This window comes from Mastigoproctus giganteus, chromosome 10, assembly GCF_048544385.1.
Source record: "Mastigoproctus giganteus isolate SK-2022 chromosome 10, ASM4854438v1, whole genome shotgun sequence".
Lineage (NCBI taxonomy): Eukaryota > Metazoa > Arthropoda > Arachnida > Uropygi > Thelyphonidae > Mastigoproctus > Mastigoproctus giganteus.
The window spans coordinates 197,196,181-197,216,927 of record NC_143584.1 but is presented as its reverse complement, the minus strand read 5'-3'; the positions used below and the strand labels follow the sequence as shown (position 1 = coordinate 197,216,927).

Genomic DNA, 20,747 nt, shown 5'->3' with positions numbered 1-20,747 from the left:
TACATATATTTGATACTTATTTTATCCGCTTGTAGGTACATAAACATATAATGTTGTTTGTCTACAACACAAACTTATGATTCTACAATTACCTGTCTTATCCAGTTCCACACATTCAAAAGACTATCAAAATTTACATGTATGTATATACGTATATGGCTCTCTTTGCCTTATAAATTCAGAAATATAAAATCGATAACGCAATCTCTTTCACTCTCTTTATACTTATGGATGATATCTATACATATCTGTATATTCTTCAACCTCTAATACTAGTGTTAACTTAACATACTGTCTCTAAAATTCTCTTGATGAGATTCAGAATTAAAATTTTCGTCTTATCAATGCCTTTAACTCATAGAGGTCTTACATATTCTTTATTATTTCTCTCTACTATTATTTAACAAGGTCACTTTCCTTGCTTTTATTTTTTTAGTTATATTTAACATATTACTTCGCCCGGCGCAAATTCCAGGTGCGAATAGATCCCTCAGTTTCTCATATAATAATCTCAAAATCAAATAAATGACTTACATTCGCTTTCTTTATTATGCCTTCCTTCCGATACCTCGATAAGGTTCCCTCCTTCAGAATTCCTATGGCTTGTTGTCTTCTTTGTGGTTGCTGTGTAATATTGGTTTGCCCTTCTCATTCCTCGAATTACCTCTCCTTGCATAAGAAAATCGCTCGAGCTTTTCATTGCCTCATTCTCTTTCTTATTTCGTCCTTTCCGTGGTCACCTCTTTCCCCAAAATTAATCCCACTTATTTAACTTCATCCCTAAATGAACCACACTTTCTTTGTGACCACCACACTCTCACAAGACAACACTCAACTGGAGGCCGTGTGGCTCCCTTCCCTGCCTCCTCGATAGTTTTGTTATTAGTAACACTCGAAAATCCCCTATTCTGAAATTTTAGCTTCGGCCCCCGGGAGTAATCTCCCTTTGTACAGCCCTGCTCATGGCAATCTTTTACCCGAAAATCAGCGAACACCAGCTAAATTCCAGTAAGGGGTCGACTGCAATTGAATGGTCAATTTTAGGGCGATAGACAGTCGTTTCTTTCGAACTATTTAATTTAAGGGAATTAACCTTCCTTCCTTCGAGAGGCGACATTTTCCTCTCCCAAAGCAGAAGAGTAAAAATGGAGGAGAAATAGTTGAAGTTAAACATCAGAAAGGCATGTGGGGTCGATGGGATCTATCCAGTTATATTAAAGGTAGCGGTAAAGCAACTAAGCAAACCCTTAGCCATAATTATGAGAGCATCCCCGGACTCAGGGGAGGTCCCCACGGGCTGGAGATGTGAAAATGTATCCCCAATTCACAAAGGGGGATCGAAGGAGTGACACGAGTAATTACAGACCAGTTGGTTTAACTTCTGTTCAGGTAAAATAATGGAGTCACTGGTTAAAGATGCATTGCAGAATCATCTAGACAAGACTACAGCAATAATTCAGACACAGCATGGGTTTGTTAAGGGAAAGTCTTGTCTGACAAATTTGATTGGTTATTATGATGTGATTACAAAGGAACTGGATGCAAAAAATAATTTTCAAATCATATACTTGGATTTAAGGAAAGCTTTCGACACTGCTGCACATGGAAGGGTATTGTACAAATTGGAGCAGAATGGTATTAAGGGTAAATTTCTACAATGGATAAAAGGATGGTTGAGTGGGAGAAGTTAGAGGGTGGTAATCAATGGGTGCTGCTCTTCGTGGATGTTATTAGTGGAGTCCCACAGGTTTCGGTGTTGGGTCCACTGTTGATTTCTATATTTGTCAATGATATTGATGAAGGTATATCAGGCTTAGTGTCGAAGTTTGCATATGATACAAAGGTTGGTAGGGTTGTTAATGACAGTGTGCTACTGCAACAGGATCTAGAAAATTTGGGCAGATGGGCTGAGAGTGGCAACTGAAGTTTAACCTTGACAAATGCAAAGTACTCCATATGAGTAGAAGTAACCCAGAGAAACGTACCAACTGTGTGGTACTTCACTTAAGGTGGTAGAAAATTTAAAAAAATGGGAGTAATTGTGCAGTCAGATATGAAGTTTCTTGAGCAATGCAGACAGGCTGCCAGGGCTGGTCATGCGGTTTTGTCAATGATATATAGGAATTTTGCTAGCAGGGAAAAGAGGTGATTGTACCTCTGTATAAAGCAATGGTCAGGCCACGCCTTGAGTACTGCGTACAAGTCTGGAGGCCTCATTTTAGGAAGGATGTAGATTTGTTTGAGCGTGTACAGAGAAGGGCAACAAGATTGGTGAGACGAATGAAGGGGTTCTCCTACCAAGAGAGGCTTAAGTTCTGTAAATTGCAGCAGCTGGAGACTAGGCACCTGCGCGGTGATCTGATTGAAGTGTGTAAGGCCTTGAATGGGTTGAGCACGCTTAATTCTGATGGTATTCTTCCACTTGTTCAGATTACAAACCTAAGAGGACATAAATTAAAATTAAGGAAAGACACGTAGAATAGACGTGCAGAAATTTGCCTTTAGCCAGTGGGTGGTTAATTGCCTGAACAAACTTCCATCTGTCGTTGTGGAAGTGGATAGGTTAAATAAATTTAAGGGGGAACTGGACAAACATTTAGTGGGATTTGTTTTGTAATTTTTTTGGCAGGTGACCACTTACTTGAAACCAGCAGCCTAAATGAACAATGTAAGTCAATGGGAGTGCATACAATAAGAGCGTGTGGACAGCGGCATCGCTTCTTGTGTTAATCCCTCAGCTTACCTCAACAAATTAAGCTTACTGGTTCTCATGGAAGTACAGATGTCACTCAACTGGGTATGCGTTATTCACACCTCTGATACAAATCTAGCCTTCAGGCAATTTTTAGAACTGCTATTGCTGTAGAAAGCACGAACTCGCGGAGAAAACTTGTAATCCAAAAGTGTTAAACATGGATACTGAAATTTTGATTTTCAGACTGACTTTTATGGATTTATGCCAAACGCACAATATGGGACAAAATTGTCAAACTGCATTAAACAGGAATACCATGGAGAAATGCTGAAAAAAAAAACAAAATAAATAAATAAAATAATAAAAAAATACCATTATATTTTTTTATTTTCTCAAAGTAACAACAGTTCTTTTTCTTTATATATTTATTTGTAAAGTGCTAATAAATGTTGTATGTAGAAATAGTCGGTCAGTCAGTGTTTTTATTATTCGAATTGGAAACATAGCGTTTCTCTATTCGTTCGGAATATTTAGAAACCTCCAATTCGTTACATAAATTATGTTATTCAAAATTTTGACTACTGTAATGTACAGACATTGGGTTTGCTCATCAGTTCCTTATTGTTTTCAAGCTTGAAAAAAAAAAAAATAAATAAATAATCATTATGACAACGATGAAATAGTTTTGGAATATCTAAAATGAACTTTTCATTACTTCAGTTTCTAGATTTATACTTATTGTTTCTAAAATCTTCACATTAAATTTTATTATCATTGAAAACAATAAGAAACTTTTTAAAAAAAGTTTCTTATTGTTTTGCTTTGTACAACAAATTGCAGCCTGCACGGTGCGTAAAATATGCATTATATTTTAAACGAAGACCTTAAAGTAGACAGTAGCTGATAACACCCGTCGGTTTCATATTTCCTCACTTCGAATTAATTTCTGGTTTCCTTCTGCAGTTAACATTAAACGAAACTTAATTAATTTGAAAATGCACGTTGTATGATTTCCATTACTAAGCTATATCTAAAAATCACCGATAAATATCCAAATTTAATCTGTTAATGGAAAATGTGATTCATCCCCCTCTCCACCAAGTCACGCGAGACAGTGGGGTCCGCAAAAACGTATCGGAATTGGTTAGTGCTGGTTGTTCTAATCCACCTGCTCACTTAAATGAATTTTTATTTAAGCTCGCTGGTTGTCGACGCCCCACATTCATTGCAACATGGACATTGAAGCTTTTATTTCCAAGGTGTACCTTCGACGACCAATATGGGACAAAACAGAAAAATTACATTCTAACAGGAATGCTGTGGAGAAATGTTGGAAAGAAATAAGCCAAGAAATTAATGCAGAAGGTAAATATATTTTTTTATTTTTATTATCATAATTTACATAAATTTGTGTTACACGAATAGATTAGTTATGGCAATCGTGTACTATTATTGTGTCATGGTAAAACATTTTTTAATGAATGCGTTTCGATTTAAATTTTGTTTTTATAGTTAAATTGTGAAGAAATATAACCAGTAAAAATTCATAATTATAATAATGAAACGGATCATTCTGGATGTTTTCGGGCTCACTTTCTACGTAATTGAACTCTTACAATTAACTTTACAATTCATAAAAAATCAAATGATATTATATTCAATGGGATTGTTAACAATAAACGTTGTGAAAATATCTCTTATATTTTTCGATATGTTGGGGATTCTTCCCCAAATAATAATAATTTAATTTATAATTTAAAAATAATTTAATAATTATATCATTTTAAAATGTTATCGTTTTTAAAACTAAGTATCCTAGTTTTTTAATTCTATCTAGATCTCGTAACCCCCCCCCCCATACCCTTTCGGAGATAAGTCTTAAAAAAGAATGATTGCAAGAAAACCGATATTGTAATTTTTTTTTTTTTTTCTGTTCAATTTTGGTGTTTCACACTGGAAGAGACTCCAGGATTGCTCGGCGTCGGACAATATAATTATATTATATATTATTTTATAAAATAATATAAAAATATATTATTTTTTGTCTTTGATTGTTATGCTTTTTCATTTTTCGATTTGTAGCTATGCTGCCTCCTCTCATCTTTCCAATTTTTTTTTTTTTTTTTTTTCATTCTCCTCAACTGTTATCAATACAAAACGCGTATGTAGTAACTTCTGAACACTTCGCAACTTTAGCGTTTTTTTTTTTTTTTTTTCCTTCGATAAATTTTAAATTCTTCCCCTGCAGAAACATTATTTCCTTCCTCTTTCAATTATTTCAGCGCTCATTCCAAGAATATTTAATCGAATGTCCCGCAATGAGCATTAGTAAACAACCAGCTCCCTCTCTTTTCCCCTAATTATTTATCATTTGAAGTTTTCACCCGAAAATTACTGGAGAATTGCAGGAAAAGATAATCGGAAATTTTACGGTAGCGGCTTACCCAAGAGCTAAAGGGATTAACGTTCCGCAATACAGTAGTGCCCGTAAAACCTACCCCAGTGAGAAGTTGCACCAATCACTGCTTTCAATGTGTTCATACCCTAAGCTCATACACTTGCTTTCTTGCATCACATGCCACTACTACTACATTTTAATAAACGACACTGTACTGTATATTAAAATGCCCCTTGACCAGCGCAAAATATATGCAATAATTTATAGAAATGCGTTAATTGGGGGAAACTTGAAATTTCCCAATTCCTGATATGACCTGTGGGCATATCTACCCCCTCTGTGCGGAAATTTGCCTTCACGCTGTCTTGGATATAAAAAGTCACATGACATCCACTACTGGCAAGATCCACCAATGACGTTAAAGGATGCATTGGTGGAGACGGGCAACGTAGACAAAGCTACTCGAGAATAATTTCACAAGTGATGTTATACTCTTCTGTTGCCTTTTCTTGTGATAAATCAGTGAAATTTTTGTGGAACAGTTTTGCGATTTGTCAATTATAGGAATGCCGCATTGCTGTCAGTGGACATAAGAAGTAAGAAATTTATAATTTAATGCAATAAAATAGTGAATTGCGTAATTGTTCACGGAAACTGGGTAAAGATTTAATACTCGGTGCACCCTTCAAAATGGCGGCGAGGAGAAGAGGGGGGAAAGCAGTGATTGACGGATTGTGACTCCGCCCACTCACTGCGTTCCCGCTATTCTCCTCGGCAAACGGTACTAGGTGACACGCGGGTGGCACAGCAACAAATACGGCCGCTGAAAACAGGATAAATCCAATAATTTCAAAAGTTCAAGTTACAAAAATACGGTTTTCGTGGATCACAAAATATCACGTGACATTTGAATAAGTCGGATACAACCGAAAAGAAAAAAAAAAAAGGGGGAAAGGTAATTTTCGCGAAAGAAAAGGAACGACAAATGAACAATTATTAAAAATAAAACAAACAAAAATGCACGTTTTTCCAAGCTATAGCTTACAATCTAAGCTATAATTTTAGGGCAATTATTTTTAGCGCAAATAGGGGGATCATTATTATTTTTTTTTTCTGGGGGCTCTGCCCCCAGACCCCCGTTTCTGTGGGGGCTTCTGCCCCCACACCCCCGATATACGTATTATTCAGCCTTTTCCAACACCAAACAAGTTTTCTTTTTTTTGTTTGTTTAAAAAAAAATTCGCACCACGTGCAACCCTTCATTCTTCTCGCCCGTACATTACTAGACGGGGATCCCAATCCCCTGCCTTTCTGGCCGGAAAAAACAAGTAATTAGTATTGTAAAAAACAAGTAATTAGTATTATTTGTAACAAAAATTAACACCACGTGCAACACTGAAAATTGCTGATGCCCGTCAACAGAAATGCTAAAATCAAAAAATTAATCACAAGCACTCTAATAATCACTGATCTAAAATCTAAAAAAAAAAAATTAACACCACGTGCAACACTGGAAAAAAAATTAACACCATGGGCAACACTGAAAATTGCTGATGCCCAACAGAAATGCTAAAACGACAGAAAACCACTCACCTCATCAATTGAATTATATTTTCAAAACAACCCAACATTTTCGAACTAATATTTCGCAGGAAAAAAAAAAATCACCCAATACAACAGACACCCATCTCAACCATGGGAAACCAAAGAGTAAGTCACTAACAATCGAATACGCAAATTGAGGGTTTTTTTTTTTTTTTTTCTGGGGGGCTCTGCCCCCCAGACCCCCCCGTTTCTGTGGGGATGTATTATTCAGGACGAATAATATACGTATTATTCAGCCTTTTCCAAAATCAAACAACTTTTCTTTTTTTGCTTTATAATTACGCATCGATAAAATTAAATAATATGCTAATCAAGTATTAACACCACGTGACACTTCTAACAGCGAAATTCATAACACGGGTGACACGCACGGCGTGGCACGCGTGCCAGATGTTTCCGTATGTTCAGGAGAACACGTGACACTGGGCGGAGTCAGCACCCGTCAATCACTGCCGTGTCGGCGAGTATAGAGAGGGTGCACCGAGTACTAAATCTTAGCCGGAAACTGTTATGACGAAGTAGAATCTTATTTTTTATAATAATTTTCTCTGATAGATAAGTGAAAGTCATTCTGGAAATGTTGACACCGTTGAAGAACTGAAAACTGATATTACATTCTATACGTGTTCAAACTCATTATTGTATGTATAGATTATATTTTTAGATCTTTAGCATTTTAATACGTTAATTGCAGATATAGATATCATGATTCTTCTCTTTCTTGCTGATTCCTTTCTACCTCTCACTCTCGATTTTTTTTTTTTTTTTTTGGATGGTGCAGCATAATAATATTATTATCATCATTAGCCATATGGTGCAAGAAAGACTTAGGCTTTTTCTGCAAGAGCCACAAAAAAAAAATAAAATAAAATAATAAATAAATAATAATACCGTAATTTCTAATTTACCGAGAGAGAGAGAAGAATTATCCAGCTCACGATGCTGACTATTTAAAGAAAGTGTTTTCAATTGAATGTTTCTAGATCCTTTTTTCGCACACGTCCTTTTCTTTTCTTTTTCTCTTTGTTTTATTTTGTTTATTAGCATTAGTAAAGGCACATAATGCAAGTAAAGCAAGTTATATAGCATCAGCCAAAAAAAAAAAAAAAGCAAGTTTTTTTTTTTTTTTTTATGTGAACCCCAAACACGAGAGGTATTAGAACCTATAGTACTTAGTACCGTGCTTGGGTTTGAGGTTAAGAAGACAAAAGAAGATATTTGTTGACATTGGACTTGAACTTCTGTAGATTGTAATTTTCAGGAAATACGTACGAAGGAAGGTTGTTCCAGGAAACGGCAGTTGAATGAATAAATGAGGAAGATGAAAAGTTGGTTCTGTGGGTTTGAAGTTGGACAGTAAATGGATGGATGTTGGCTGGTGGCGGCACGTGTTTGGACTGTTTTGAAAGAGAGAGCAGGAATTATAGAAGCCAATTCAGAAGAACAGTGCCCATGGAAGTATCTGTAGAAGAGGCATGCAGCAGAAACAGTGCGTCTATGAGAAAGCGAGTGGAGAGACTCTGTTAGAGATGAATCATTAATTAACCTAACTGCCCTCTTCTGAATGGAATCAAGAAGCCGGAGAGAGGTTTTGGGGCACCACCCCAGATATGGGAACAATATTCCATGGCAGGGCGAATTTGCGATTTATACAGGTGAGCAGCTGTTTGGAAGAAAAGTAACTCCGAGAGCGAAAGAGGAAACCAAGTTTTTTAGATGCAGAGGAAGCAATATTTGTAATGTGCTTGTGCCAAGAGAGATTAGAAGTCAGGGTATTCCCCAAAAGAGATATATCATTTTGCCTAGAAATCGGAGTGTCACTAAAGATAAGCATAGGAGTAGAAGAATCCTTTTTGCGAGATATAAGACAAGACTGAGTTTTAGAAGGGTTGAAATCAACTAAGTTCTCTTTGCCCCACTGGAGAATTACCTGAAGATCGGCATTTAAGGAATTGGTAGCAGATTTTCGAGAAGTTGAAGCTGATTGAGCAGGACAAGGTTTCTCAAAATGGAAAGTTGAATGCAATGTGCTATCATCGGCAAAACTATGGATAGGATTTCCAGTCAATGGAAGAAGGTCATTGATATACAAGAGGAAAAGAGTGGGGGAAAGAACTGAACCTTGGGGGACACCGGCATTAGTGGAGAAGTTAGAAGACAGAGAGCCATCTACCATCACCCTCAGTGAGCGATCAGAGAGAAAACTGGATAACCAATTACTAAAAACAGTTGGCAAACCATAAGATGGAAGCTTGTTTAGAAGACCTTTATGCCAAACACGATCAAAAGCCTTTGAGATGTCAAGAGCAACTACTTGTGTTTCACCGAACCTTTCCATTGAATTAGTCCATAAATGGGTAACATAAGCCAGAATATCTCCAGTGGATCGACACTGACGGAATCCATACTGGTGATCATTGATCAGACGGAAGGTTTCTAGGTAGTTTAAGAGTTGGCGGTTAATTGATTTCTCCATTACTTTAGAAAGAGTAGAAGTAATTGCAATGGGACGATAATTGGATGGGAGGGATTTGTCACCCTTTTTAGGAACTGGCTGGATATGAGCAAATTTCCAAGCAGAAGGAAAAACACCTTTGGAATAAGAAAGTGAAAAAAGGCGGCAAAGAATAGGAGTAAGTTCAGGAGTACAGGTTTTGAGAACAAGTGGAGAAATACCATCAGGACCTGGAGCTTTCTTAGCATCAAGATTCATCAAAATCCTTCTAATATCCTTTTGACGGAAGACCACAGGAGGCATTGAATGGAGCGTGTTGGGAATGTTGGGAGGTGTTTTACCAAGATCATTAATACATGAGCTGGAAGAAAAATGGGATGCTAGCAGGTCAGCTTTATCCTTGGCTGAAGTGGCAACAGAACCATCTGGTTTGGACAGAGGTGGGAGCAATGATGGGCAAAAGTTGCGGCCAATAGCATTTGGCAAGAGACCAGAATGCTCGGCTACCATCAGGGCAAGAAGCAAGTTTTCTACTCTTAGCCTGTTCAAACCCTAGTTTGGACTGGTTAATAACTGCTTTACAACTGTTGCGAGCTTTGGTGTAGGCAGAAAATGAAACCGAAGAATTAGAAACAAGCCAATTACGATATGCAACATTCTTCTCTTGGACAGCCTTAGCACATTTATTGGAAAACCAAGGTTTAGATAAAGGACGAGATTTTAAAGTGGAGTGTGGGATAAAGGATTCCATTCCTGCAAGAATAATTTCACTGACACGATCTGAGCAAACGTTGACATCAGAAGTTTTGAAACAGTAATCAGACCAAGGAAAAGAAGAAAAGAAGTCTCGCAGGTCATCCCATTTTGCATTCTTGTAATGCCAAACAATACGAGGTTGGGAATAGGTATGAGATAAGGGTTCCATTGGAGAAGAGACAATCACCAAGTTGTGATCTGAAGTGCCTAAAGGACCTCTCACTTCAACCTTGTACTTAGAAGGGTTGTTTGTGAGAAAAAGATCAAGCGTATTGGCTGTATGGTTAGGATTGTCCGGTATTCTTCTAGGCAAATGAACAATCTGTGCTAGGTCATTAGTAATTGCAAAAGCCTCAGCATCTCGACCTGCTGGGTCGGTGTGACTAGAAAACGGAAGCCAGCTGGAGTTGTGAACGTTAAAATCACCAAGGAAAATTACCTCACTGTTAGGAAAGTTGGACTGGAGAAAGTCAAGTTGCAAAGAGAGGAAGTCAAAGAGCTCCAAGTGATTAGTGGAGTTGGGAGAACGGTAGAGACAACAGATGAATTTTACACAATGAGGTAGAGAGATTTTAAGCCAGAGAAGATCAAAGAGAGGAGATTCCAAATTGCCAAGTCTCTGACAGGGAATATCTGAACGGACATATGCACAAGTACCACCTTTGAGGCGGAAGGAATCATACAGCAAATAATTGGACATCTGAGATGAGCAGTAGTTGAATCAACTGATAACTGAGATTCAGTCAGAAAAAGTACATGGAGTTTGGAAGACTGCAAGTGGAAATGGACATCGTTGAGATTAGAATTGAGACCACGTATATTTGTGAAATGAATTAGGAAGTCCTTGGGAGGTTTAGATCTTTTCGCAGATAAGCTTGCTCTATTATTTTGACAATTCATGGTGTATTCAATAGTAAGAAAAAGTGGGTGGGACATGCTGTATGAAGTAATGAAATTTTTGGATATGGCGTACATGCGGTAAGAATATACCCAGATCCTTGACATAACGTGGCCTCGACAATGCTCCCCGCATACACACTACTCGGACTCCCTCCAGTCACTATCTGGCAGAGTAGAGGCAGCAAGATTATACACTAGCTGATCCGGAAGCTTCCTAGAGAGTTACCAATAGGTTCAATCCGGTGTACTAACTAGCGGCCGGCCTGCGAACACCGTTTTAGAGCTGTACCCTCGAAATGTAAGGAATATTGGATCTCTCCACGGCGTTCATCATATAGTTTATATAGCATCAGCCAAAAAAGAAAAAAAAAACCTCATTACACCCATCCACTTGCTCCAAATGTTTTATCTAGTTCTGCCTTGAATCTATTTAAGCTATCAACTTCTATGAGAGATGGAAGTTTGTTCCAGCAATTAACCACCTAAAGGCAAACTTCCACACATCTATCCTACAACTGTCTTTCCTCACTTTGAATTTATACCCTCTCAGATGATTATTCTGAGCATAAGGAAGAATCCCATCATCATACAGCACAATCAGATCACCTCGCAGGTTCCTAGTCTCCAGACACTGTAATTTGCAGAACTTAAGCCTTTCTTTGTAAGAGCAACCCTCTGTTTCATTCACTAATCTTGTTGCCCTTCTCTGTACTCGTTCCAGCAGCTCTACATCCTTCTTGAAATGAGGCCTCCAGACCTGTATACAGTACTCAAGGTGTGGACAGACCATTGCTTATACAAGAGATAATCACCTCCTTATCCCTGCTAGAAAAATTCCTGTATATCATTGACAAGTTCAGTGAACCCAACACTGAACTCTGCAGACTGCACTAATAACATTAGTCCACAAAGAGCAGTGTCCGTTCATTGCCACTGTCAGTCTTCTCTCACTTTATCCTTAGCAGTAATTTGCCTCAAATGCCACACAGCTCCAGTTTGTGCAGTAGTCTTCCATGTGCAACAGTATCAAAAGCCTTTCTCAGATCCCAATATATGATATCAAAATTATTCCCTGTATCCAGTTCCTTTGTAACCACATCATAGCATCATATCAAATTGGTCAGACAAAACTTCCCCTTAACAAACCCATGTTGTGTCTGAGCTATAACGAGTCTTGTCTAGATGATCCTGCAGTGCTGCTTTAACCATTGCTTCCATTAAATTCCCCTGAACAGAAGTCAAACTAACAGGTCTGTAATTACTTGTCACCCTTTGATTCTGCTTTGCAAATTGTGGTCACATTTGCACATCTCCAGTCCATGGATCCCTTGAGTCCAAGGAAGCTCTCATAATTATGACTAAAGATTTGGTTACTTCCTTTGCTGCCTCCTGGATAGATCCCACCCACTCCAGGTGCCTTATTATGTTTATCTTCAACAATTTCTCCTCCACTTTGCTGTCAGTTATTACAAAATCATTTAGCTCACTGCCAGAGTTTAATTCACCTCTGGCACTCCCCTCATGTGTGAATGTAGATGCAAAATACTTATTTACTTTCATAGCTACCTGAGCAAGATCATCAACAGTTGAACCATCAATATCAAGTGCCCAATCTGATTCATCTCCTTACTTCTAGAGTTTACATAAGTAAAGAACTGTTCGCTGTTTTTCTTTGCATCCTTTGCCAATGATTTCTTGTAATCTGCTTTTGCCTACCTAACCTCATTTGTGACTTGGTTACAGACCTTGGTTCATTCTGTGCAACTTGTATCTTATATTACTTATAGACAATAGAACATGTTATAGACAACTTATCTATCATAGGCTTCTGTGTCACCTGTTAATTTATATGTATCTCATGCATTTTTCTTCTCTGCCACATGTCTCATTCGTTCATCTGACATCCAATTAGGCCTAAACCATGAACAATATTTCTGAGTTAGTATGAAAAGCCTAGTAACTTCCAAGATTAATTTTTTGAATGTTTCCCATTTTTAATATTCTGTTGGTAACATCATCAGTTGGTCCCACTGTATAGAATTGAAATACTGTCTCAGACCTCCGTAGTGTCCTTTACGAATACAAAAACTTTGCCTTTACAACCAATGGTAGTTACCTCTTTGGATAAACCCCACTTCAGCACACTGTGATCACTGCCACCCAGTGGTTCCTTTATCTGCAGATTCTTAATACATGAAGAATCACTACTGATAATCAGATCAAGAGTATTACTCGCTCTAGTTGCCTCGCGAACATGCTGCTGTAGAAAAAAATTTGTTCTTTATTCCTTAAATATTCACTTAAGGGCACATAGTAGTAACATACGGAGTGGACACTGTCATAGATGACAATGTTAATTCCGGTTACATGTTATAACACATAGATAGTGGAGTCGCCAGTTTTTGAGACATAGAAACAGTTTGGAACATTGTGAAGAGTTCCTGGAGAAATTCTAAAGTTTTGTGATTTCTATGGACAACTCAATAGTAACAACTCAAATTTCTTAAATTTTGAGATATTACAACTGATAAATTTGGGATAGTGTACTCAACGTTTATGCAATACCAATACAAAATGAGACGAGACTAATATTATCTCACTAGGTAACACAAGCATCATCATGCCATCTGATTTTTTACTGCATCAAAAAACAGTGGCACTTCTCAGTGTGCTCCAACCGTGGCACTGAATGGAGCGTGGTCTGTATGCAATAGTGATCCTTTTTGAGTTGTGCCAGTATTGGAGCGTAATGCAATGCATATTTCTTGTTGTAGGTCATACGGTTATTTTCCCATGGAGAGATTGTGTACGGCTTGTGGAGTAGAATTTTTTTCAGCGTGGTCTGTGCTTGTTAACGGGAGAGATTGATTTTACGGGGATGGGATACACTTAAATAGAAGGGGTGCAAGAATATTTTCTGATGGTATTGAGGCAATGTTAGTAGGTTGGAAAACTGCTAGCTTATTCAGGCTAATAGGTTAACAGTAGCCACTGGCAGAGGTGACAAAGATTCTTGTACTGTTTTATTGGAATCAGCAGCAGTCCTGAAATCCAGTTGCTGGGATTTCAGGAACTTCTGGTGGGGTCATGAAACAAGTAAATACATAGGCTGTGTTAGAGTAACTAAGAGTAAGAATAGGTGCATGTATACTTGCATTTATGCCAATGCTAGAAGTATAGTAAATAAATTCGATGAATTTGAAGTGCTGCTTTAGACATCCAAGGCAGATATTGTTGGGATATCAGAGACGTGGTGCCACTCAGACATAACTAATACAGAATTGGAATTTTTGGGGAGTACAATGTGTACAGAAAGGATAGGAAAGGAGGAGGGGTTATGCTGTTAGTTAAGAAACAGATAAAATCTAAGGAAGTGCATCCAGTTGACATAGATGAACAGTGCAATGTTGAGTCAGTTTGGTGTGACATAAGCACTGGGGAAGCGAAAATGAGTGTAGGAGTTTGTTATAGGCCTAATGACTGATGAGTACAATTGAACATTTATACAGAGAAACAGTGGGCCAGTAAATGAGTGTCTTATGGGGGATTTTAAATTCCCAGATATTGACTGGAACTTGTTGATTGGTCACTTGCACAATAGGAAGGCTTCTTTGGATTTATTGCATGACTGTTTTATAGAGCAGGATGTTAGAGAGGCAACAAGTGGGAGTAACACTCTTGATATGATTATCAACAGTGATTATTCATGCATTAAGAATTTTACAGATATAGGAAACACCAGGTGGCAGTGATCAGTGTACTGATATGGGATTTACTTAAATATGTAACTACCATCAGGAGTGAATGGAAGGGTTTTTGCTTTCGTAAAGGTAACTACAGTGGGAACAACTGATGATGTTACCAACAGCAAATTCTAAACGAGAAGTATTCAAGAAAGTAATTTTGGAAGCTACTAGGCTTTTTGTTCCAACTAAGAAATACTGCTTATTTTCTGGCCCAATTGGATGTCAGATGAATTAATGAGACATGTCAGAGAAGAAAAATGCATGGGACGCATGTAGATTTCAATCGACATAGAAGCCATTGGTAGATGCAAGGTAGTCTATAATCAAGTCACAAAGGAGGTTAGGCAAGCGAAGGTAAATTACAAAAAATCTTTGGCAAAGAAAAACAGCAAGGACTTCTTTACTTGTATAAACTCTAAAAGAAAGGGAATGAATCAGATTGGTCCACTTGATAGCCGTGGTTTGACTGTATATGATCATACTCAGAGAGCTGTCGAACTAAATGAGTATTTTGCATCTACATTCACACATGAGGAGTTATTCAAGGAGGAGAGGGCCAGATGTTTATCAAACTCTAAAGGGTGTTAAATGATTTTGTAATAACTGAGAGCAAAGTGAAGAAGAAATTGTTGAAGTTAAGCATAAGTAAGACACCTGCGATGCATGGGATCTGTCCAGTTATATTAAAGGAGGCAGCAAAGGAAATAACCAAAATTATGAGAGCATCCTTTGACTCAGGGGAGGTATCCATGGACTGGAGATGTGCAAACCTGTCTGGAATTAAACAAAAGGTGACACTAGTAATTATAGACCTGTTAGATTGACTTCTGTTCCAGGGAAAATAATGGAGTCACTAGTTAAAGAAGCATTTGTAGGATCATTTAGACAAAACAGCAGTAATAATTTAAACACTGCATAGGTTTTCAAGGGGAAGTCTTGTCTGACCAATTTGATTGGATACTATGATGTGGTCGCAAAGGAACTGCTTGAAAGAAATATTTTGTTATTGTATACTTAGATTTCGGGAAAGCTTTTGATGCTGTTGCGCATAGTAGACTTCTGTACAAATTGGAGCAGTATGGTATTAAGGGAAGGTTGCTACAATGGATAAAAGGATGGTTGAGTGGAGGAAAACAGAGTGGCGAGCAATGGATATTGCTCTACATGGACTAATGTTATTAATGGAGTTCCTCAGGGTGCAGTGTTGGGCCCACTGTTTTGTATATTATCAATGATATTGATGAAGGTATATCAAGCTTAATGTCAAAGTTTGCAGATGATGCGAAGGTTAGCAGGGTTGTTAATGACAGTATGCTACTGCGACACGATCTGGAAAGGTAGTAGTGGCATGTGATGCAAGAAAGCAAGTATATGAGCTTATGCAGCATCAGCCAAAAAAAAAAAAAAAAAAAAAAAATCACACCATTCCCTCCAAATGCCTGTCCAGTTCCTCCTTAAATTTATTCAACATATCAACTTCCACAACGACCGATGGAAGTTTGTTCCAGCAATTAACCACCCGCTGGCTAAAGGCAAATTTCCGCACATCTGTTCTACATCTGTCCTTTCTTAATTTGAATTTATGCCCCCTTAGGTTTGTAATCTGAACAAGTGGAAGGATCCCATCAGAATTCAGCGTGCTCAACCCATTAAGGCCTTATAAACCTCAATCAGATCACCACGCAGGTGCCTAGTCTCCAGCCACTGCAATTTGCAGAACTTAAGCCTCTCTTGGTAAGAGGATCCCTTCATTCCCCTCACCAATCTTGTTGCCCTTCTCTGTACACGCTCAAGTAAATCTACATCCTTCCTAAAATGAGGCCTCCATACCTGTACTCAAGGCGTGGCCTGACCATTGCCTTATACAGAGGGATAATCACCTCCTTTTCCCTGCTAGCAAAATTCCTATATATCATTGACAAAACCCCATGACCTGCCCTGGCAGCCTGTCTGCATTGCTCATAAAACTTCATATCTGCCTGCACAATTACTCCCAGGTCTTTTTCATTTTCTACCACCTTAAGTGTAGTACCACACAGTTGGTACGTTTCTCTGGGGTTACTTCTACCCATATGCAGTACTTTGCATTTGTCAAGGTTAAACTTCAGTTACCACTTCTTAGCCCATCTGCCAAAATTATCTAGATCCTTTTGCAGTAGCACACTGCCATTACTGTCATTAACAACCCTGCCAACCTTTGTATCACCTGCCAACTTCGACATTAAGCCTGCTATACCTTCATCAATATCATTGATAAATATACAAAACAACAGTGGACCGAACCCTGTGGGACTCCACTAATAACATTAGTCCATGAAGAGCAGCACCCATTGATTACCACCCTCTGTCTTCTCCCACTTAACTATCCTTTTATCCATTGTAGTAACTTACTCTTAATACCATTCTGCTCCAATTTGTACAATAGTCTTTCATGCGCAAGTGTCAAAAGCTTTCCTGAAATCCAAATATATGATATCAAAATTATTTGTTGCATCCAGTTCCTTTGTAACCATATCATAATATCCTATCAAATTTGTCAGACAAGACTTCCCCTTAACAAACCCATGCTGTGTCTGAATTATTGCTACAGTCTTATCTAGATGATCCTGCAATGCATCTTTAACCAGTGACTCCATTATTTTACCCGGAACAGAAGTTAAACTAACTGGTCTGTAATTAATCATGTCACACTTTGATCCCCCTTTGTGAATTGGGGATACATTTGCACATCTCCAGTCTGTGGGAACCTCCCCTGAATCCAAGGATGCTCTCATAATTATGGCTAAGGGTTTGCTTAGTTGCTTTGCCGCCTCCTTTAATATAACTGGATAGATCCCATCCACCCCAGGTGCTTTTCTTATGTTTAACTTCAACAATTTCTCCTCCACTTTGCTCTCAGTTATTACAAAATCATTAAGTATCCTGCTACAATTTGATAACCTGCCATTTTCAAACCTTAATAATTCCTCATGTGTGAATGTAGATACAAAATACTCATTCAGTTTGTTTGCTATCTGAGCAGGATTATCAACAGTCGAACCATTGATGTAAAATGGACCAATCAGATTCATCTCCTTCCTTTTAGAGTTTATATAAGTAAAGAAATCCGTGCTATTTTTCTTGGGATCTTTTTGCCAAGATTTTCTCGTAATCTGCCTTCGCCTGCCTAACCTCCTTTGTGACCTGATTACAGACTAGCTTATATCTGCCATAGGCTTCTGAGTCACTTGATAATTTATATGCATCCCATGCATTTTCTTTCCCTGTTACAACTCTCATTGTTCATTAGATAATCATTTAGACCTAAACTTTGAACAATATTTCTTAATAGGTATGGAACTTTTAGTCGCTTGCACGATTAATTCCTTGAATTCTTCCCACTTAGAATATACTGTTGGTAACATCGTCAGTTGATCCCACTGTACAGAATTTAAAAACTTTCTGAGACCACTGTACTCACATTTGCGGAAGAAAAAACGCTTTCCTTTACCCCTGATGAACAATAAATCCAATAAATCCACAAAAGTCTGACTAGTGTGTGTGTGAGTGACCAACCACAAGTTCCAGTCAATATCTGGGAAGTTAGAATACCCCATTATAAGACATTTTGATTTACTGGTCCACTCTGTTTCTCTGTACAATTGTTCATTGGAATCATTAGGCCTGTAACACACTCCTACTCTTATTTTTGCTTTCGCAGTGCTTATGTCACAGCAAACTGACTGAACAGTGCACTATTCATCTATATCAACTGGGTGCACTTCTTTTGATTTTGTTTTTCTTAATTAACAGCATAACACCTGCTCCCTGTCTATCCTTTCTGTACATATTGTACACCCCAAATTCCAGTTCTGCATTCCTTATATCTGTGTGACCCCACGTCTCTGCTATCCCAACAATATCCGCCTTTGATGTTTTGACCAACACTTCAAATTTATTTACTATACCTGTAGCCTCTATATTGGTATACATACATGCAAGCATACATGCTCCTATTCCTATTCCCCCTAACACATCCCATATACCCACCTATTTCAGGATGACTGCCATCCGTCCCTGAAACCCCCAACATCCCTCCCTCCAGGTCGCTACTTATTCTAATAGAAGTTGTGCAAGAATCACCTTCACCTCTGCCTATGGCTGCTGTTAAACTATTAGTTCTTGTATCCCCCCAAGCTATCAGTTTTCCTACCCACTTAACACTGGGTAGATGGGCTGAGAAGTTGCAACTGAAGTTTAACATTGACAAATCCAAAGTTCTGCATGTGGTTAGCGGTAACCTCAGAGAGAGATGTACTATGTGGTGTTTCTCTCAAGATAGTGGAGAATGAAAGAGACCTGGGGATATTCGTGCAGTCCCACATGAAATTTTCTGAGCAGTGCAGACAGGTTGCCAGAGTGGGTCATGGGGTCTTGTCAATGATATACAGTGATTTTGCGAGCAGCGATAAGGAGGTGATTATCCCCTTGTATAGAGCAATGGTCAGGCCACACCTTGAGTACTGCATAGTTCTGGAAGCATCATTTTAGGAAGGATGCAAATTTACTAGAACGAGTATAGAGAAGGGTAAGAAGACTGGTGAAGGGAACAAAGGGGTACTCTTATGAAGAAAGGTTTATGTTCTGCAAATTGCAATTTCTGGAGACTAGGCAATCTGATTGCGGTGTATAAGGCCTTGAATGGATTGAGCAGGCTCAAGCTGAGGGGGATTTCTCCTCTTGCTCAGATTACAAACCTTAGTGGGAATAGATTCAAACTGAAGAAAGACAGTTGTAGAATAGATGTGCAAAAGTTTGCCTTTAGCTGGCGGGTAGTTGATTGCTGGAACAAACTTCCATCATTGTTGTGACAGTTGATAGCTTAAATAAATTCAAAGTCCAACTAGACAAACATTTGGAATGAATGGATCAGTGAACTGTTTTTTTTTATTATTTTTTTATTTTTTTATGACTAATGCTGTATAAGCTTGCTTTCTTGCATCGTGTGCCTCCACTAATGCTAATGCAAAACGAGGGTGACTGTGCAACTGATTATTAAAGAAAAAATATTAAAATATCGCTAAAGTTTGGTCCTGTATTTTTGCAATCACAATGTGTTAGATCAGCTAGAACTGCCAGAAAGACAGGAAACCCTTCAAGGTTGCAGACGAGTCATTGCAGTTTTTATGACCTAAAAGATTTTGCTCAGCACGCTTCTATGAAATTTAATGAAAATACCGATGAAGTGAAATTCAATCACAATCCTAGCTTTAAAACAGAAAAGCAGTATTTCGACTCCTTTTATTTTATAAAACATCATACAAACAGGATGATTATAAATCTGTTAATGTTAAAGCTAGTAAAACAACAAAACCTTTGAAGACATTTGTAGATTTCAAATTGAAAAAAGGCTACAAGAGTTCCATTCTGATTTCATAAAAGCACAGTGAGAGCCACTGTTTGTTGAACAATAGTGCAGTTCTCAAATGTCATGCTAGCTTTTATAACAGTCTCAAAGTTAATTTACGAAAGGAATAAATTTTTCTTAAGAATGACTTAAATTCTTCCTTTTTGCTTGTTGTACACCAGTAATTACGTATTAACTTTTTCTTATTTATGGTTTATCAAAGATTAAAACGTAAAATGTCGTTCATACCTGTTACTAAGTTTATGAATATAAACAATAGTCTTGTTTAATTTTTTTTTTTTTTTTTTTTTGTTCATCCTAATTACCTTCATTTTTTTATGAGACTCAAGTCACAAATTTTGAGTGTTTGTTGGTGCAATAGTGGTACAAAATTCAAAAGGGGGGTTAAATTTTTCAGTATTCTGGTTATCCATAAGGGAATGGTGATCAAACTAGCCTAATTTTTGAGTACCACTGGGTATGATTACGTGAATCACAATATGTTTCGACAATCACATAATTTCTTCAATTCTAAACAAACTAATTTTAAAAACCAATTTTCCTCATCAATTATCTCAGTTATGATTTTTGAGTTATGCCACTATTGCATCCAGTGAATGATATATGAATTCACTGATTATTAGTACAGTATGAAATATTCAAAATTAATTGATTCCAATAGAAAAAAAAAAAAAAACAGTAACAATGGTGGAAGAATAGTGAAATATAATACAGTACTGTATAAGTAAAAGTTTCGCCAAGTTTATATATATATATATATATATATATATATATATATATATATA

General features: G+C 37.7%; 1 protein-coding gene across 1 annotated transcript in view; it reads left to right on the top strand.

Moving 5' to 3' along the window:
* Positions 1-20,747, top strand: part of LOC150079739 (uncharacterized) — a 56,921-nt gene that overhangs the window by 15,038 nt on the left and 21,136 nt on the right. The window contains exon 3 of the mRNA XM_090383205.1: positions 7,254-7,339. Within this exon, the coding sequence (XP_090239331.1) occupies positions 7,254-7,339 (86 nt within the window). The remainder of the gene's footprint in view (positions 1-7,253; positions 7,340-20,747) is intronic.